General features: G+C 41.3%; 4 protein-coding genes across 4 annotated transcripts in view; 2 read left to right on the top strand and 2 right to left on the bottom strand.

The window, feature by feature from the left end:
- LOC311091831 (arf-GAP with dual PH domain-containing protein 1) overlaps positions 1-1,349 on the top strand; it is a 13,001-nt gene extending 11,652 nt beyond the window's left edge. The window contains exons 10-11 of the mRNA XM_084127942.1: positions 668-899; positions 978-1,349. Coding sequence (XP_083984068.1) covers positions 668-899; positions 978-1,006 — 261 coding nt within the window. The 3' untranslated portion in view covers positions 1,007-1,349. The remainder of the gene's footprint in view (positions 1-667; positions 900-977) is intronic.
- The window catches only part of LOC311091863 (uncharacterized protein), a gene marked incomplete at both ends in the record, with an annotated part of 463,820 nt that overhangs the window by 258,757 nt on the left and 185,097 nt on the right, over positions 1-19,966 (bottom strand). The window lies entirely within an intron of this gene.
- Positions 2,612-5,848, top strand: uts2r4 (urotensin-2 receptor 4). Its single transcript, XM_084127944.1, has one exon. The coding sequence runs from the start codon at positions 3,280-3,282 to the stop codon at positions 4,270-4,272; it is 993 nt and encodes a 330-aa protein (XP_083984070.1). The 5' UTR covers positions 2,612-3,279; the 3' UTR covers positions 4,273-5,848.
- Positions 8,538-16,433, bottom strand: lgals2b (lectin, galactoside-binding, soluble, 2b). The gene is made up of 4 exons (XM_084127949.1): positions 16,357-16,433; positions 13,557-13,636; positions 12,740-12,908; positions 8,538-8,803 (listed from the first exon to the last, which is right to left on the bottom strand). Exons 1-4 carry the CDS (start codon positions 16,357-16,359, stop codon positions 8,657-8,659), a joined length of 399 nt encoding a protein of 132 aa, XP_083984075.1. The 5' UTR covers positions 16,360-16,433; the 3' UTR covers positions 8,538-8,656.

Raw genomic sequence — 19,966 nt, forward strand, 5'->3', positions numbered from 1 at the left:
TATACTTCATTTCTCACACCAAACACACATTTAAAATGAACGAGTGAAGACAAAAAGACGAAGCCCTGAACAATTACAACACTTTCCATTTTACGTTCACATGCAATTTACAGTCAAACCAACATTTATTCAGACCTTCAACATTTCTCACATTATCACAGTTTATTCGCTATAGTTTAGAAAATGGTAATAAAATATGCCTGGTTTTGTCCGTCCTTCTGTTAGACTGTCTCACACATGAATTATGTTGAATATCTGTCAGCTGTTAAATTTAACTACACAATTAGATAATACCAGTTTAGCTCAACCAATCACCAAGCAATGCTTCATTGTGTTCAGTCTGTGTGTAAAAAGAGCATTAGCAATTAAAGAAAACACACTTCAGCAAAACATGATCAGGACAAAGTGTCCCAATCATTATTGGTCCCAAAGTTTTACTGGTAGTCACTGAATGAAGAATATTTGGGTCTAATATGTCACAGTTTACTTTATTAACTATAGTGTCCTGCACACACTAGTAAAACAATATGTTATAAAAGTATATCTGGTGTCTGAATAAGTTTTGGTTTGACTGTAAACCTTAAATCTGGATGATGACACTTTTCAAACAGAAGAATGTTTTTCGAGTGAAACCTGTCAGATCTGAAGCAGAGTTTCGTGTGTTCAGGACGCGTTTGCTAAAGGTGAGGTGTTTCTGGGACACCGGGATCAGGGGTACCGGGTCACGATCGGACTCCCCGCGGGAACACACTGTAACGGGGCGTGGCAGTTCGGCATCACCATAGAAACGCCCGAGCGCAGCTTCCTGTTCACCTGTGAGTCTGATGCGGAGCAGAAGGAGTGGATGAGCCGCTTCAATGCAGTCCTGAACACTCCCATGAGCCCACAGGAGTACACAGGTAACACACACACACACACACACACACACACACACATACCTGTGGCAGTACCAAACATGAGTGTCGTGTGTTTTTCAGTGGAGGCGTACTTCAAACACAAATACTGATGGACCGCTCGGCGCCTCTGACCTCTGACCTCTGCAGCGGATCTTCTGATATCTGTTTTTACGTTTGTGTTGTTCGTGCACTGTACTATGATTCTGTATCATTAGATGTTAGAACCTTTTTTAACTTTATTATTTGCATGTTCATCTAAACTGAAATTTTGTTATGCACCAATTTGGTCCTAAAAGCTCCATCTAGTGGCGAGATTGAGTCGTTACTTCATCATCTGACCCTCACATGGACATTTACTGGAGTGAATTCAGCTCAGTTTCATGGAGAAGCCAATTCTCTGGATCTGAACATGCTTTTCTTCACATAATAAAGGGATGGTTCAGACAAAAATGATTGCTCTGTCTACATTTTCTCTCTTCCATGTCGTTCCAAACCCTTTTCTTTTCTCTACAGAACATAAAACAGATGTTTAGCAGAATGTTCAACTACATCAATCCTCAAAAAAACAACCAAAAGGCCTCATAAGTGTCATAAAACTGTCCTTGCAAAAGTGTTCATCCCCCTTTTCTTTTTTTTTTACATTTTGCCAACCTTATGATATTAATAAAAAAAAATGTCAGTCTCAATACCCCATAATAAGTAATGAAATCCAAATTTGTGACAACTTTGCAACTTTCTTAAAATATAAAGCATAAGTTTGCAGCATAACAAAATTTGATAAAATGAAGGGGTGTGAATACTTTCGCAGTGGTTCAAGTGTCACATGACTGTTCATTCAGATATTTGAATGTTTATGGACACAAATGTGACCCAGTCTCGAGTCGCACGGGTATATCTGTGGCAATAGCCAACAATACATTGTATGGGTCAAAATTATCGCCAAAAATCATGAGGATATTAAGTAAAGATCATGTTCCATGAAGATATTTAGTAAATTTCCTACCGTAAATATATAAAACCTTTATTTTTGTGAGTGAATGCAGCAAAATCGCCAACATAAATGGATTTATTTCATTTTTTTGCCAGATTTTATCAGATTCCAGATAGTTGGATCTCAGCCAAATATTGCTCTATCCTAACAAACCATACATCAATAAAAAGCTTATTTATTCAGCTTTCAAATGATGTATAAATCTAAATTTGAAAAAATCGACCCATGTGACTGGTTCTGTGGTCCAGGGTCACAAATGAGGTTTAAGAGCTTTTTGGAGGAGAAAACTAAATAGATTTAGAGCAACATGAGGGCGAATTAGTTAGTGCAGTTTTAATAAAAGTGCTGATCTAATAATCTTCATGTGTTTGTGAGGTGATCGCTCACGTGAGCTAGAGGATATTCGTGCGCTGTGTGTGTTTGTACATTGGTGTGAATGGAAGATTATTGAGTTCTGCTCATGATCAGGGTGTGTGAAACGGCACCAGGGTGTTCGGAGACGTTTGAGTGGCTCAAATGCTGAACGCCAGATCACACCTACCTGAGAGAGAGAGAGAGACAGAGAGAGAGAGAGAGAGGCAGAGAGAGGCAGAGAGAGAGAGAGAGGCAGAGAGAGAGAGAGAGAGAGAGATGGACATGAGAGAGAGAGAGAGAGAGAGAGAGACAGAGAGAGAGAGAGAGAGGCAGAGAGAGAGAGAGAGAGAGAGAGAGAGAGAGAGAGAGAGAGATGGACATGAGAGAGAGAGAGAGCCAGAGAGAGAGAGAGAGAGAGACAGAGAGAGAGAGAGAGAGAGGCAGAGAGAGAGAGAGAGAGAGAGAGAGAGATGGACATGAGAGAGAGATAGAGACAGAGAGAGAGATGGACATGAGAGAGAGAGAGACAGAGAGAGAGAGAGAGAGAGAGAGAGAGATGGACATGGACATGAGTGGACATGAGAGAATCCTGCAGACACAACAGAAACCACAGTCTCAACACAACTAAAGCTGGAGAACATCACATCTGTGATCTCACGGACGGCGCTTCGTTCTACGACGGTCCTGCACAGAGTTGGATCATGGGAATGTTTAGGACTTTTTGCCGAAGGAGTTGTAAGTCAGTCGCTCTACGTTCATGTCGTACTTTGATGTTTGAAGAGGCTTTTTTCTGACACACGTGTAACATAAGAGTGTTTTCCCAGCGATGCCATAGAAGAACCATTTTGGGAACTGTTCAGTAAACACTTCTGAAGAAAAGCATCATTTTAATAACCTTTTTTTTCCAGTTTAAAGTTTCTTTTGTGCAATGGAATGCAAAAGTGTTCAGATGCCATTGAAGAACCTTTATTTTTAAGTGCAAACCAGAGCTCAGTTTTGTAGGAAACATTCAAACTCATCTTTCCCCTCTTCCGAATAATGAGTAACGGCAGTGCTGTGGCGCTGGGAAGCGCGGGAGTGGTTTGGGTCACTCCGCTTCTGGGCGCCACCCTGATCACCATGTGTGTTCTTGGCGTGACGGGTAACTTGTACACCCTTGCCATCATGCGTTCGGCTACGCTTCGGCGCGCCGGATCCTTATACGTCTTCATCCTCAATCTAGCGACGGCTGATCTACTCTATCTCGGCACCATCCCATTCGTCGTCTGCACGTATTTCGCCCACGATTGGTTCTTCGGGGAAATGGGCTGCCGGCTGCTATTGAGTCTGGATCTGCTCACAATGCACGCGAGTGTGTTTGTGTTGGTGGCGATGAGTTTGGAGCGCTACCGCGCCGTTGCCACGCCTTTCCGCGCACGACGGTCCACCACCCGCGGACACTGGCTAATGGCGTTGGGAATATGGGCTGCCGCGTTTGTGCTAACGCTCCCGATGATGGTGATGATCCGACTCCGAGAGGGACGTCCTGCAACAGCGGGGCTTGTTAAACGCATATGCTTCCCAACATGGACGCCCGAGGCCTTTAAGGCGTATCTCACCGCGCTCTTCGTCACTAGCATGCTCCTGCCCGGCCTGCTGATGGTCGGACTCTACGCGGGTCTCGCCCGCCGGTACTGGGCCGCTCAGGCCAACCTGACCCGCGGATCCTCAACATCCATTCGCCGGCGCAGACTGAAACACAAAGTGGTGGGAATGATCTTCTGCATTGTCTTGGCGTACTGGGCGTGTTTCCTGCCGTTCTGGGGCTGGCAGATGGCCAAGCTCTTCTCGTCCGAGTCGCTCCGTTCGCTGTCGCCCGCCGCTCACACCTACGTCAACTTCTTCGTCACCTGCCTAACGTACGGAAACAGCTGCGTCAACCCGCTGCTTTACACGCTACTGACACGCAACTACCGTGACTACCTGGCCCAGAGAGGTCAGTCCTCGGGGTCGGCCGCAGGGACCAACGCGCTCCAGGATCAGATTGGATGACTTCTGTTGTGAGAGTGTAACGTGACTTTAGAAATCAGCGGATATCAGCTGTTTTTATTTGTTCTATTTTTTACCCTTGATTACTAAACTGTTCAAAAGTAACAAAAACGTGTCATCTCTGCACGCAACAAAATTGCAAAACTAATCAAGTGGTTCTTACTGCAGAGCCAGATGACATCAAGCTCCACCCATTACGTCAAGAGAGGAGGAGTTTAACATCAAGCTCCACCCATTACGTACAGAGAGGAGCTTGACATCAACCTCCACCCATTATGTACAGAGAGGAGTTGTTTAACATCAAGCTCCACCCATTACGTACAGAGAGGAGGAGCTCGATGTCAAGCTCGGCCCATTACATCCAGAGAGGAGGAGCTTGATGTCAAGCTCCACCCATTACATCCAGAGTGGAGGAGCTCGACCTCAATCTCCAGCCATTGGCTCTGCAGTGAACAGCCTCTCAAAATAAGTCGGTGTGTTCGACTTTTTAAGCGGCGCTGCACAGACCAATCCTTGTTTGATATTAAAGTACTGTGAGAGCGATTAGAGAGCAGACGCTCTGAACACACATATTGATTGTTTCCAACAGGTTTCTCAGACACTTCCTTCGTCTGTCATTGGTCAGTCAGACTGTTTGGATCATGTGATTGGTTGAGTCAGAAGTCGACGGGCTGCTCAAACAAACAGATCAATGTTCTGAAAGTGTCACAGTATTTCACTCTTCAAGAAGAGTACCAATGGATTATAGTGACTTAATATTTATATTTGGGTCTTAATATTAATTCAATTCAATCCAGTTCACATTTATTTGTATAGCACTTTTAACAATACACATCGTTTCAAAGCAGCTTTACAGAAAGTGCATGAGTCCACATTACAATTTACAGTGATCTGATATCAGAGGAAACTGTCCAAGTTATGTTTTTCAGAAATGTCAATAATCACATTTAGCTAAAAATCTATTAATTTAAACAATATAATAATTTAAGGCAGAAACAATGAGCTCATTGAAGTAATGAATACTTGTTTGTTAACAAATGATTATGACATTTAGAAAAATGTAGCATTGGTGCATGTTGATTCATGAATTAATATTTGCCACTGAGTGACAGATGATCGACTGGACACATCACCAGCAGAAGATATGGGATTTGGGAAGTGTTTCTCTTCCCTCTGATAAGCTGATAAGTCTCTGTTTGCTGTCTTCACTACACATGATAATATGGTTAATGGTTAGAATTTTATCATTTGCATCTGTCGTTGTTTATAACTGCTGTTTTTAACTGTGTGTGACCCGTCGGATCAGACCTGAGATCCATATTTGCACCAGAGAAACGCTGCTCAATATAGTTTGAATCTGTATTGCTGCAAGTTTTGAATATTAATTACACTGATGTACTGTCTTTATGGTGCTTGTTTTTATTTCTTTGTACCTGTGGGCTTTTAAGATTAATTTTAAATAATTCATGCAATACTGTCTCCTCACAAGTTAAATGATTAAAATGTTTAAGCGAGCCTAAATAAAGTTCATTCACTCATGATCATTCAGACAACTGGCAAGTGAACTCTTAAATGGAGGTGTGTGTGTGTGTGTGTGTGTGTGTGTGTGTGTGTGTGTGTGTGTGTGTGTGTGTGTGTGTGTGTGTGTGTGTGTGTGTGTGTGTGTGTGTGTGTGTGTGTGGAATCTGTTTTCTGTCCGTCACATTCCTCAGCTCTTGCTTCAGATCTTTTCGAGTCTGTCTGTAAATTATCATGAGGATCCTGTTGCTCTGAACTGAACTCAATCATTTAACACAATGAAAAAATACAGTACATAAAGGGAAATGTTTCTTTCTGACAGACGTGAAATCAGAGTGACAGTTTTCAGCTTTCTCATCTGATGAATCAACATTTCAGATTCTTTTCCCAGGATTTTTTTTAATTTTCAGCTTATATATACAGTGAGGAAAATAAGTATTTGAACACCCTGCTATTTTGCAAGTTCTCCCACTTAGAAATCATGGAGGGGTCTGAAATTGTCATCGTAGGTGCATGTCCACTGTGAGAGACATAATCTAAAAAAAAAAAATCCAGAAATCAAAATGTATGATTTTTTTAACTATTTATTTGTATGATACAGCTGCAAATAAGTATTTGAACACCTGAGAAAATCAATGTTAATATTTGGTACAGTAGCCTTTGTTTGCAATTACAGAGGTCAAACGTTTCCTGTAGTTTTTCACCAGGTTTGCACACACTGCAGGAGGGATTTTGGCCCACTCCTCCACACAGATCTTCTCTAGATCAGTCAGGTTTCTGGGCTGTCGCTGAGAAACACGGAGTTTGAGCTCCCTCCAAAGATTCTCTATTGGGTTTAGGTCTGGAGACTGGCTAGGCCACGCCAGAACCTTGATATGCTTCTTACAGAGCCACTCCTTGGTTATCCTGGCTGTGTGCTTCGGGTCATTGTCATGTTGGAAGACCCAGCCTCGACCCATCTTCAATGCTCTAACTGAGGGAAGGAGGTTGTTCCCCAAAATCTCGCAATACATGGCCCCGGTCATCCTCTCCTTAATACAGTGCAGTCGCCCTGTCCCATGTGCAGAAAAACACCCCCAAAGCATGATGCTACCACCCCCATGCTTCACAGTAGGGATGGTGTTCTTGGGATGGTACTCATCATTCTTCTTCCTCCAAACACGTTTAGTGGAATTATGACCAAAAAGTTCTATTTTGGTCTCATCTGACCACATGACTTTCTCCCATGACTCCTCTGGATCATCCAAATGGTCATTGGCAAACTTAAGACGGGCCTTGACATGTGCTGGTTTAAGCAGGGGAACCTTCCGTGCCATGCATGATTTCAAACCATGACGTCTTAGTGTATTACCAACAGTAACCTTGGAAACGGTGGTCCCAGCTCTTTTCAGGTCATTGACCAGCTCCTCCCGTGTAGTTCTGGGCTGATTTCTCACCTTTCTTAGGATCATTGAGACCCCACGAGCTGAGATCTTGCATGGAGCCCCAGTCCGAGGGAGATTGACAGTCATGTTTAGCTTCTTCCATTTTCTAATGATTGCTCCAACAGTGGACCTTTTTTCACCAAGCTGCTAGGCAATTTCCCCGTAGCCCTTTCCAGCCTTGTGGAGGTGTACAATTTTGTCTCTAGTGTCTTTGGACAGCTCTTTGGTCTTGGCCATGTTAGTAGTTGGATTCTTACTGATTGTATGGGGTGGACAGGTGTCTTTATGCAGCTAACGACCTCAAACAGGTGCATCTAATTTAGGATAATAAATGGAGTGGAGGTGGACATTTTAAAGGCAGACTAACAGGTCTTTTATGGGTCAGAATTCTAGCTGATAGGCAGGTGTTCAAATACTTATTTGCAGCTATATCATACAAAGAAATAGTTAAAAAATCATATATTGTGATTTCTGGATTTTTTTTTTTGATTATGTCTCTCACAGTGGACATGCACCTACGATGACAATTTCAGACCCCTCCATGATTTCCAAGTGGGAGAACTTGCAAAATAGCAGGGTGTTCAAATACTTATTTTCCTCACTGTATATATATATATAGAGAGAGAGAGAGAGAGAGAGAGAGAGAGAGAGAGAGAGAGAGAGAGAGAGAGAGAGAGAGAGAGAGAGAGAGAGAGAGAGAGAGAGAGAGAGAGAGAGAGAGAGAGATGATTCTCCTACAATGATAAAACTAATATACAAACTAAAAATTATTCAGACACTAGATATCATTTTTGATGTTTTTCACTAGTGTGATCAGGACACTATAGTTCATTTCTGTAAGTGAGGAGAGCAAAATAAAGTAAACTGTGACATATTATACCCAAATATTCTTCATTCAGTGACTACCAGTAAAACTTTGGGCCCAGAAATGATTCGGACACTTTGAGCTGATCATGTTTTGCTGAAGTGTGTTTTCTTTAATTGCTAATGCTCTTTTTACACACAGACTGAACAGAATGAAGCATTGCTTGGTGATTGGTTGAGCTAAACTGGTATTATCTAATTGTGTAGTTAAATTTAACAGCTGACAGATATTCAACATAATTCATGTGTGAGACAGTCTAACAGAAGGACGGACAAAACCAGTCAAATATCAACTGAGTTCATAACTCTGAGTCTAAACTATAGAGAATAAACTGTGATAATGTGAGAAATGTTGTAGGTGTCTGAATAAAATTTGGTTTGACATACATATATATATATATATATAGTTTTATCATCATATCACACTGCTCAAACACAAAGAACACGCAGAGAAACAGCGAGTCCTTTCACATTCCGTCAGTGGATTTATTTGACACTTTCTTTGGTACATTCACTGAACACAGAAGCTGGTGAAGAACACGAGGTCTGACACACTGAAGACCGGAGCGAGAGAGTCCTGCTCATTTGACCTTAATGCTGATGATCTTGACGTCTCCCTTCACGTGCACGTGTTTGAACACGTCGTCACCGAAGCGGTTCGGGAAGCTCATCATGGTGCCTTCTGGGAGTTTGATGTAGAAAGTGTCGTTGTTGAAGGTGATGGTCAGCTGTTGGGAGAGACACGGACACACGGTGGGATTTAACACGCTTTTCAACGTCAACATCATATTAAAGTCCTCCTGTAGTCAATAATTGTATCCCTTAAAACTCATCTTTGATCACCAAAATGACATTTAAACGTTCTTTCCTTGAAAAAAAAAAACTCTTCATGTCTTAAAATACTCAGCAATGGTGTCGACTTATGAATTTATACATGGTTTGTCTTAAATATTCACTTATTAAAAATATATATTAAAAACACCACATAGACACACTGTAAAAAAAGAAAAGTTGACTTAACTTAAAATTATAAGGCAACTTGCTGCACAGATTTTTTGAGTTGACTCAACTAATAGAGTTTACTCAACTGGAGATGTTATAGTTGAGTCAACTCAACTATAGAGATGTTTTAGTTGAGTCAACTCAAAAAAATCTATGCAGCAAGTTGCCTTATAATTTTAAGTTAAGTCAACTTTTCTTTTTTTACAGTGCATATAGAAATATAAACAACATTAAAAGCTGGATTTTCACCACAGGGGGACTTTAAGTTATGAAAATGTTATTTCTGAATGTTCAAAATGTCCATTTTGGGAATGAATGGGTTAAAGTGCATTAGCTATTATAAAGCGTGTGATGGCAGCATTACTCATCCTCAAACCTCTGACTGGTGGGCGGTTTATTGCATGTATAGTTAAAGGGTAACTCTTTATGACTCATTGTGTCATGAGTTTCTGTAATCTGTGAACAGACTAAATCCAGGCTCGTAGATACTGGAAACACTGCAGAACTGGTCAAAGAACACACAGATAAAGGTTTAGGTTTGATCTACATCTATTTAGAGCATCTTTACACTGAACAAAGCTTCATCTTAGCCAGTATTGGTATATTTACACTGCAGTGTTGAACACTGAATGCATGGCCAACGTGAAATTTGTAGTTTGTAGAAGAACACACTTTTTAAAAGTCTCCCTGTGGTGAAAATCCAGCTTTTAATGTTGTTTATGTGGTGTTTTTAATCTGCTTTCAGACAAACCATGTGTAAATTCATAAGTCGACACCACCCAGATAGCAGACGGATGTGGGCCACTACAGGCAATGATGCGGCACTGCAGGCCTACTTATGGCCCGGACCAAATGTGTCTGAGCCTGAAGTGGCCCACATGTAAAATGGCAAATATGGCCCAAATATTTTAAATCACATGTGGGCCTTTTTAGGCAAAGATGCGGCACTCATGGCAATGTGTAATCTGAATGTGAGCCTAAAGTGGCCCATATGATAAATAATGAATATGGCCCAAATATCACAAACCAAATGTGGGCCACCTATGGCAAAAACGTGGCACAATTGACAATGATTAATCTGGATGTAAACCAAAAATGGCCCACATATGTTTCAGCAAATGTGGCCCAGTTTTCTTAAAACATATCTGGGCCAGTTTTGGCAAAGATACGGCTCAGTGAGCACTATCTCATCTCGATGTGAGGCAAAAGTGGCCCACATATAATGCTGCAAATGTGGCCCAGTTATCTTAAAACAAATCTGGGCCAGTTTTGGCAATGATATGGCTCAGTGAGCACTGGCTCATCTGGGTGTGAGCCAAAAGTGGCCCACATTTGATGCTCCAAATGTGGCCCAGTTATCTCAAAACACAACTGGGCCAGTTTTGGCAAAGATATGGCTCAGTGAGCACTATCTCATCTCGATGTGAGGCAAAAGTGGCCCCCATTTGACATGGCAAATATTGCCCAAATAATTCATTACAATTTGGGCCACGTTTGGGAAATATACGGCACAGTCAGCATTGCAGGGTGTAAGTCTAACTTGGCTCACATTCGACGTGGCAAATATTCTTTGTGTTTCCCAAAAATTAAAACCTACGTGGTAAGTCCATTTCTGGATTGGATGCAACACTTCTGACAATGGCTAATTTAGCTTAAAAAGGACAAAGTTTGAAACTGTAATGGCCTGAATATTTTTTAAACATTTTTTTTAACAACATTTAACAATATTTTTTGGTATGGATGGAGCAGACACTTAGGCTGGATGTGAGGCTACATGTACTTACATCTATGACATATGCTATTGCTAACATATGTTTTGTAGGTAGAGTGTCTAGAAAAGTTCAAGTGTCTAGGTTCAAACTTATGAAGACTTTTTATGGTTTTGGGATGTGCAAGAAGATACTTTAGTTGCTGTTTGTGTAACGCTTGGGGCACAATGATTTTGCCAAGTACATGCTCCTGTATCAATATATTTTGTTGATCTTGGAACAACATTCCTGTCCATAAAAATAGTCCTAACCTTAACCCTAACCCTAAACCTAACCCTAAACCTACAATCAGAGGGAAATGATAATAACATTGATCTAAAAGCATGGTTGTAAGCCTAAACTTGACATAACTGCAAACTTCAAATCTAATTGGTTGAATGCTGTTCCAGGATCAACAAAGATGTTGAGCCAGGAACATGTTGTAGCCTACTCAGTGTAACCTTGCTTATCTTGCTACTAGCAGTGTCATCTAACTTCTAGAGCAGACCCGGACAAACTTCCACTGGGGCCTCAAGATGACTTAAAATTATGACAAAACTAAATCCACCAAAAATCAAGATATTTCTCATTATTTGGCTATTTTTATAACAAATGTACAGGATTTGTTTTGGAGAATATAAGCGGACATTGAAGTCAAAAAGGTTGCGATTCATGTTGTGTCAAAATGACCCCACAAAGGGTAATATTTTAAACTCCCTTAAAATATTTAAATATGTAAAATATTTCATATATATATGTATATATCATTATATCATATAATATATCATTTTCATCTGGCCCACATACCGCGTGGAATGATGGTACATGGGCGGTCCGCTCCTGTTTGCCAGATTTGGGCCACAATTAAGCCATAGCAATGCCGCATGTCAGCCGTAAACAAAACAAATGAAGCTTAACTGGCCCATATCTGGCCCAGACACCAAAGTTGCTGTGGCCCAGATCCGGCCCACACTTGACACTTTCATCTGGCCCACATACCGCGTGGAATGATGGCACTTGGGCGGTCCGCTCCTGTTTGCCGGATATGGGCCACAGTCAATTGTGGGCCAGATGTGGGGCAATTCGGCTTCATTTATTTTGTTTATGGCTGACATGCAGCATTGTTATGGCTTAATTGTGGCCCAAATCTGGCAAACAGGAGCGGACCGCCCAAGTGCCATCATTGCACGCGGTATGTGGGCCAGATGAAAGTGTCAAGTGTGGGCCGGATCTGGGCCACACCAATTTTGCTATCTGGGCATTGCTGAGTATTTTCTCAAAAACACGCTTTGAAATCGCTGGTGTTTCTGACGTCACAAACTACCTTGTAACCAATCAGATCAACGTGTGATCGTCAACCAGTGGATCTCTGAGCTGAGTGAGTGAGTGGAGGCGGGGCTCATTTGCATATTCATAGACCCACACATACTAAAGGCAAGGGTGTCGAGTTACTTTATTGTACTAGTTACTAGTTATTTTAAGGCATGAAGACATTTTTCAAGAAAAAAACCCCGCTGAAATGTAATTTTGGTGATCAAAGATGAGTTTTAAGGGATAAAATGATTGACTACAGGGGGACTTTAAACGACAGAAATCCAGAAAGATGAAAGTAAAATGTCAAAAAAGGCCAGAAGAACACTTGTATTGTTAAATGCTTTTGATTTTCTCAGGACAGCATCACTATTATTCTGGTCTCGTCGCTGTACAAATTTTTCCATCTAATTCAGCTTAAAAACATACCGCCCTAAATTAAGTGTAATCAAACTGGCTCTGAAATCATACCTAGTTGAATCTTGTATAACTTTAAAACCTGGTTAAATTATTTTGATTAAAGGTAAAGTAATGGGAAAACTTTTGTCATGACCTATTGATCATGAGTGGTTTGAGATGTGTCAGAGGTCAGAGGTCACTCACCTTGAACTCTTCGCCCTGCTGAAAGGGGAAGCACGGCTCCCGTTGCTCGGATCCCCATCCGCCCTGTTTGGAGTTGCACAAGATGATGTTGGTATCGCCATGGATGTTGAAACGAGGGTTGAAGTGAAGGGCGATTGCGTCTGTGTCGTGACCGATGTTGATCGAGAACCTGAGGACACAGAGACACATTAGAGAACACCTTTATGACCTTTAGCTCTTACAAAACCTGTCGTCTTCTGTCGTTATCATAGACTGTAAAAGAATATGTTTGTAGTGTGCGTGACGTCACTCGTAGTGTTTCTGAAGAGCGTAGAGTTTTTTTCTGCTGTAAAGTTGGGCATTTTAACATGCAGGTTTATGGGATTGAGTCTCTTCTGTCTCTAGTGGCCAGTGGATGAACTGCAGTTTAACTCACTTCAGTGTTGGATTCAAGAGAGAGACCGGAAGGTTGCTGCTTGGTCTATATGCACAGCTTACAAAAATAAGGTCTAAAAACATTCTGCTGACGTTCCTATCAAGTTATTTCTGAATGTTTGTTCTCTGAAAACATCCAGTTTTTAAAAGGTTGTTTCTTTTTATATATATATGAATGATAAGGGAACATTCCATTGTATCATTCTTCAAACATTATGGGAACGTTACTTTTGAATGTTCTCTGAACGTTCTGAAACAATTAGTTACATTTAAAAAAAAAAACGTTACATGAACATCCAACTGAAATTCCATGAATGATGTATAAATGACGTTTTGAGACCATTATTAAAGAGCAGATAACCCTGAATTAATGTTTTATTATGTTCACGGTTATGGTACGTACTCAGCACAGTCCGGTTTGATCTTCCCGGAGACCTTCATCTCCATCCCGGCCTTAAAGCTCATGTCATTTATGGTGAACACCTGTTAGACACGGAGGAAAACACCATGAAACATTAAGACATTAGTCTGCATTTTACTGATTGAGTCCGTTTTCAGTCTTTGCTTTCTCCCTGCCTGTCAGTTTCAGGAAACACTTTATTTTACAGTGTCCTTGTTACATACGTTACATGTACTTAGCATAGAAATAACAGTAAATTATGCATAATTACACGCAACTAACCCTCAATCCCACCCTAACCCTATAGTAAGTACATGTATTTACTTAATATTACTCAGTACTTAAATATATATAATTACACCTTAAAATAAAGTGTAACCCAGTTTCATTATTAGTTGCCTTGGTTACCGATTTGACTTATTCTGTTCATCTGTGTCGTAGTGTTTGTTTCTTGTGTTTAAAGTCCTCGTGTTTTATTTTAGTTTTTGAGTGTCTCACGGTCTGTTATTTTGCCTGGATTCTACCGAGTTTCATGTTGTGATCATTTATTAAAGACTTTTTGAATCATATCATCTTCATTGCAGTGTGAACATGGACACAGTTGTGAGAGGATCCCACAGTTTTCTAGTGTCTTCACAGCGATGATGGATCTGTTAAATTACTGTTTAACCTGTGATTCCTGATGCTGTCGATAAGAGGAACAGTTGTTTGACTGTTATCTGAGCGCCCAAGCCCAACGTTAATGATAAACCTCGGATAATGAAGTCATAAAGACACAAACAGGAAGATACTGAGCAAACATTTGATCTAACACACCTTAGTGCTTAGAGACGACATACAGACCCAGAATGACAATTAACACTGATAATCAAGGCAAACGAGAAAGAAACTCAAGCATCAAATAGCTCTGATTTGCACCACATTTTGGTCCATATATTACACTCTAAAAAATGCTGGGTTATTTCAACCCAAGTTTGGGTCAAATATGGACAAACCCAACCATTGGGTTACATTTTTTCATGTGTATCTTTTTTCAGATACTCAGTGTATCTGTATCTGTCTGTCTGACATTCACACACCTGTCTGTCTACCTGAGCCCTCACACACCTGTCTGTCTACCTGAACCTCACACACCCGTCTATCTACCTGAACCTCACACACCTGTCTGTCTACCTGAGCCCTCACACATCTGTCTGTCTGATATTCACACACCTGTCTATCTGTCTGTGCCCTCACACACCTGTCTATCTGTCTGTGCCCTCACACACCTGTCTGTCTACCTGAGCCCTCACACACACCTGTCTATCTACCTGAACCTCACACACCTGTCTATCTGTCTGTGCCCTCACACACCTGTCTGTCTACCTGAGCCCTCACACACCCGTCTATCTACCTGAACCTCACACACCCGTCTATCTACCTGAACCTCACACACCTGTCTATCTGTCTGTGCCCTCACACACCTGTCTGTCTACCGGAACCTCACACACCTGTCTATCTGTCTGTGCCCTCACACACCTGTCTATCTACCTGAACCTCACACACCCGTCTATCTACCTGAACCTCACACACCTGTCTATCTGTCTGTGCCCTCACACACCTGTCTGTCTACCTGAACCTCACACACCCGTCTATCTACCTGAACCTCACACACCCGTCTATCTACCTGAACCTCACACACCTGTCTATCTGTCTGTGCCCCCACACACCTGTCTGTCTACCTGAACCTCACACACCTGTCTATCTACCTGAACCTCACACACCCGTCTATCTACCTGAACCTCACACACCCGTCTATCTACCTGAACCTCACACACCCGTCTATCTACCTGAACCTCACACACCTGTCTATCTGTCTGTGCCCTCACACACCTGTCTGTCTACCGGAACCTCACACACCTGTCTATCTACCTGAACCTCACACACCCGTCTATCTACCTGAACCTCACACACCTGTCTATCTGTCTGTGCCCTCACACACCCGTCTGTCTACCTGAACCTCACACACCCGTCTATCTACCTGAACCTCACACACCCGTCTATCTACCTGAACCTCACACACCCGTCTATCTACCTGAACCTCACACACCTGTCTGTCTACCTGAGCCCTCACACACCCGTCTATCTACCTGAACCTCACACACCTGTCTATCTACCTGAACCTCACACACCTGTCTATCTGTCTGTGCCCTCACACACCTGTCTGTCTACCTGAGCCCTCACACATCTGTCTGTCTGATATTCACACACCTGTCTGTCTGTCTGTGCCCTCACACACCTGTCTATCTACCTGAACCTCACACACCTGTCTGTCTACCTGAGCCCTCACACACCTGTCTGTCTGATATTCACACACCTGTCTGTCTGCCTGAGCCCTCACACACCTGTCTGTCTGACATTCACACAAACTCTTGATCACTCAAAACTTCATTCAGTCATTTGTAGGAACTCATCAGTGGCGGATTCAGCTGTAGAATTTACTTTATTTATATTACAATATTTTGCAGCCATTTTTGTTTGTCTGGAAATCATTTTATAATTTTTTTAGGTTAATTAGTAATTATTAGCATGACATATTAAATCTTGCCAAAATCTGGATTATTTCATGTTAATTTCTTCATGAAGTCACTTTGTTTCATGTTGCAATCACAGTGTTGCAGTTTACAGTGAGATTTCACCAGAGGAAACGGTGAAATCATCAGTTCATGCTGTTGATTCAACGGCTCAGAGACAGAGCGCCTATGAGACTCTAATATAATATAATATACTCTAATATAATATAATATAAAATAAAGTCACTTACCATCTTGTTGTTTGGTGGTGGAGCTGCAGCTGTGTGTCTCCTTCACCTGCCGCTCCTCATTATAAACCCAGGAGGCGGAGCTCAAAAACCCTGTCCAATAGGAAGAGAGCAGAGCGGTGAGACTGATCTAATCACACTCAACTGACTCAATCAATATGACTTATCTTTGAGATTCCCTCATGACTCTTGATTCAGTATCTGACCCAGAGCTGCATGATAACATCACATATTACAGTCCACATATCTCTAATAATATAGAACATATGTTAGGAATGCTTTTGTGGGAACCGACACTAACAGTAGTTTACATGATAAACTCTAGCTCTAATTATTACTGAGCTTTTTCTATTCAAGGAACATTATCGTTATACATTTGTTCTATTGCAAAAACAAAAAACAAAAAATAACAACAAAAAATAACAAAAAAAAATATATATTATATATATATATATATATATATATAAATTAAATTATATATTATATTAAACAAAATATATATGTTTGGGTAATCCGTAAATAAAGGAAAAATAACTACAAAATCAAATAAATACTTATTTAGAAACGTATCTGTCCTTCACAGTTGGTTGCACTGCAGATATCAAATAGATTAACAGTCTTTAGTATCATAATTCTCAGGAGAACAGATTAACCACCAACATTACACAAACTCAGGTCTTAAATAACAAGGAGAAGTAATGAGATAATGAAGAGAACAGGTGAACACAAGCGCATAGATTTGGTTTGAACATTGGGGGGGTTGAAGTTTGGGTATGCCTCCTGATATTGTGATCATGGTATAAATATTGGGGGGGTTGTAATGCATAGATTTAAATATTGGGGGGGGGGGGGGGGGTTATCTCCCCCCCATCCCCCCCCACAAACTACGCCCCTGGGTGAACATAATGATTAATCATGGAAAACTGGATCAAATGACAGGCATAGGGAAGACCAAAGCTAAACACAATGAAAACTCAAACAATTTACTTTTCATAGAGTCTCTAATGTACAGTTTCACTTCAGTCAACAAAACCATAACGTCTGAGTTCTTATTAGTATACTTTGATCAAACATATAAGCAAATGAATAAAAACATTTGTCATCATCTTCAGAACAATCAATGAAGCCAAAAAGTACATTTTGCCATAAAAGTGTGATACATTTCTGTAATTAAACCACAATATAACACACAGAATAGGTACAATGCCAAGAATAGGTGCGTTTTCCCGATAGTTACCACAGAAAATGGAGATTTTCTCTTCAGCTGTGACTGGTGTGAGCTGGTTTTGTCCCGTCGAGGATGTTCAGTCCATGTTTCTACGTGAGTGTGTTTCTCACGGTCAGTCCTGGTCATTCAGCTGGACGTAATGAAATCTTTCACCCTCTGATCGACACATTGAACACGCCTGATGTCTGGATATGAGGGGAACGAATCTCATCTGTGATCAGAAACATCTCAGTGTGAAAGAATCATCATGAACTTCATCTGCAGACTCTCTGTGTTCATCTGAATGTTCACAGACAGGTACGTGCGAGGAGAATCATACTCATAATTTGTATGTACTGTGTCTTTAAGACACGACCACTCGATTTGTGTGTTTATGGAAGCTTGTTAATTAGGCCATATTGTGCCTCTTCTCAAAGTCTTGATGTTTTCAGGCTCTACTAGAACAGGTTTTCCTGCTTGAATGTTGATTATTCTCCTCATATTCTCCATTGTTGCGGCTCCTCTCTTCCCAGTCTGTCAGTAACGCTCTGTTTACTTCCTGTCTCTATGAAGCCCCTCCTTCTGAAAAGCACACTGTGCTCTGATTGGTCGGCTGGAGAGGTGTGTTGTGATTGGTCGAGCGCTTCGAACGTGAATTGTTCACAATAACATGCATTTAGAAAATTTGTGAATTTTTATTTCATGCCAACTTTAATGTGACATACTCTAGGCCCTGATCATTCATTCATTCATCTACTTTGATAGTTAAAGTCCCCCTGTGGTGAAAATCCAGCTTTTAATGTTGTTTATGTGTCTATGTGGTGTTTTTAATATGCTTTAAGACAAACCATGTGTAAATTCATAAGTCAACACTGTAGCGACAATGAGAAGGAACCAACCACAAACTAATCTTCTTCCAGAAAATTAATGCAAACTCTCCGCTTCTCGCAAATGAAAGGGGGGGGGGGAAGCTTTGTTCAGAACGTCTCATGATCGTCATCAATCTTGCCATCGGGTCCGGCATCACCGGTCTGACTAATTAAAAGAGCCCCCAGCACTAACGACATAACTGGTCAATGCTAGCTTTGTTGCCAAAATACTGATTGGTTAAGAGAAAGACAGAGACCAAGGTCTCACACAAGAGTCCTCACATTCCAGATTCAAATTACCCAACCCAGAGCCATGAATCATTCACAGTCTCCAGGAAGTCTGCTAACCAAAGACTTTTATTGGTTAACTTTAAGGAAGAACGTTGTCAACGTTTGATAGTTTTGCAAGACGGATCGGTTCAGAAGATGGTACTGCTCAGGGCCCTAACAAGAGGTCACATGACCCCTGCGACTAACAGACCCCGTCTTTCTTAAGGACCAAGGAGATGAACAAAACAGACGTCAGCAGGAACTATCCATGACCTCAGATTGGAATGTCTAAACCCCATAAACTTTACACACCAAAAAGACTGTACATATCAAAATGCATAAAACTCATCCCAGAACAATTCTTGACTGACCTATAATCAGACTATCGTACATAATTCTTTGTTGTCTACAACCTAGTATATGTGTATATGTGTCTACACTTGGTTATATCCCATGTAAGTCATTTAGTGGTTATAACTGTTAGATGTTTGAATGAAAGTGTGTTGTGTTTCATATCAGTAGGATCGTATGCTCGTGATTCAAAAGATGGCTTGATTGAAATCTGTGTAAAATGTTTCGTATTCCTATAATAGTAATGATGTCTAAACTGTGGCCTCTGTACTCTCTGCTAGAGCGTGGAGAGTAAGGAGATCCCAGATAACGCATGATTTACGATGAGACAAATAAAGCCAGTGTCTAATTGGTCCGATCTCTTCAGGAGGTGGGACAAACTTTTGAGTTTAAAATCTTAGACCCGAAACAGTGCTCTCTCTCTGTGCTCTCGCTCTCTGTGCTGCTCTATCTCTGTGTTCTCGCTCAAGAAGAGCTCTCAACGAGTGCAGAACCAAAAATGCAGCGGGAGATGAAGATCTAAGACCGTCTAGTAACCATGTAAACGTGCAGACAAAAGAACCCAAATCAAGATCAGAAGAACATGGGTTAAACAACTTAATTCAAGCCATCATCTACTCTCGTCTCAATTTCCTTTCTTTTCTTAGTTTCCTTTCTTTTCCGTTGTGAGTCTCGGTTCTAAGTTAAGTTTTGCGACAAGATTTCGATCCACGTTTCTTCTGCAAAGCCAGCTTCAAACAAAGACTTTCATTCCGCCAGCACACCACGTGACTGGCCACCCCAGACATCAGGCACGAGGAGACCAGCCAACGAACGAACTCGGGAAACCCCTTTCACGCAACAAAAGGGAATCCCCAAAAGCAAAGACAAGCAAGTACTGCCTCCAGACTCTTAAGCTGAACTGGTGTATTTGATA

The sequence above is a fragment of the Abramis brama genome (assembly GCF_963993115.1).
Source record: "Abramis brama genome assembly, chromosome: 11".
Taxonomy (NCBI): Eukaryota; Metazoa; Chordata; class Actinopteri; order Cypriniformes; family Leuciscidae; genus Abramis; species Abramis brama.

Coding starts and splice junctions, on each gene's coding strand:
- uts2r4 (XM_084127944.1), top strand. CDS start 3,280: ATGAGTAACGGCAGTGCTGTGGCGCTGGGAAGCGCGGGAGTGGTTTGG.
- lgals2b (XM_084127949.1), bottom strand. Junction 12,909..13,556: donor ATCAAACCGGACTGTGCTGA/GTACGTACCATA, acceptor CTGTGTCCTCAG/GTTCTCGATCAACATCGGTC. Junction 8,804..12,739: donor AGCAGGGCGAAGAGTTCAAG/GTGAGTGACCTC, acceptor CTCTCCCAACAG/CTGACCATCACCTTCAACAA.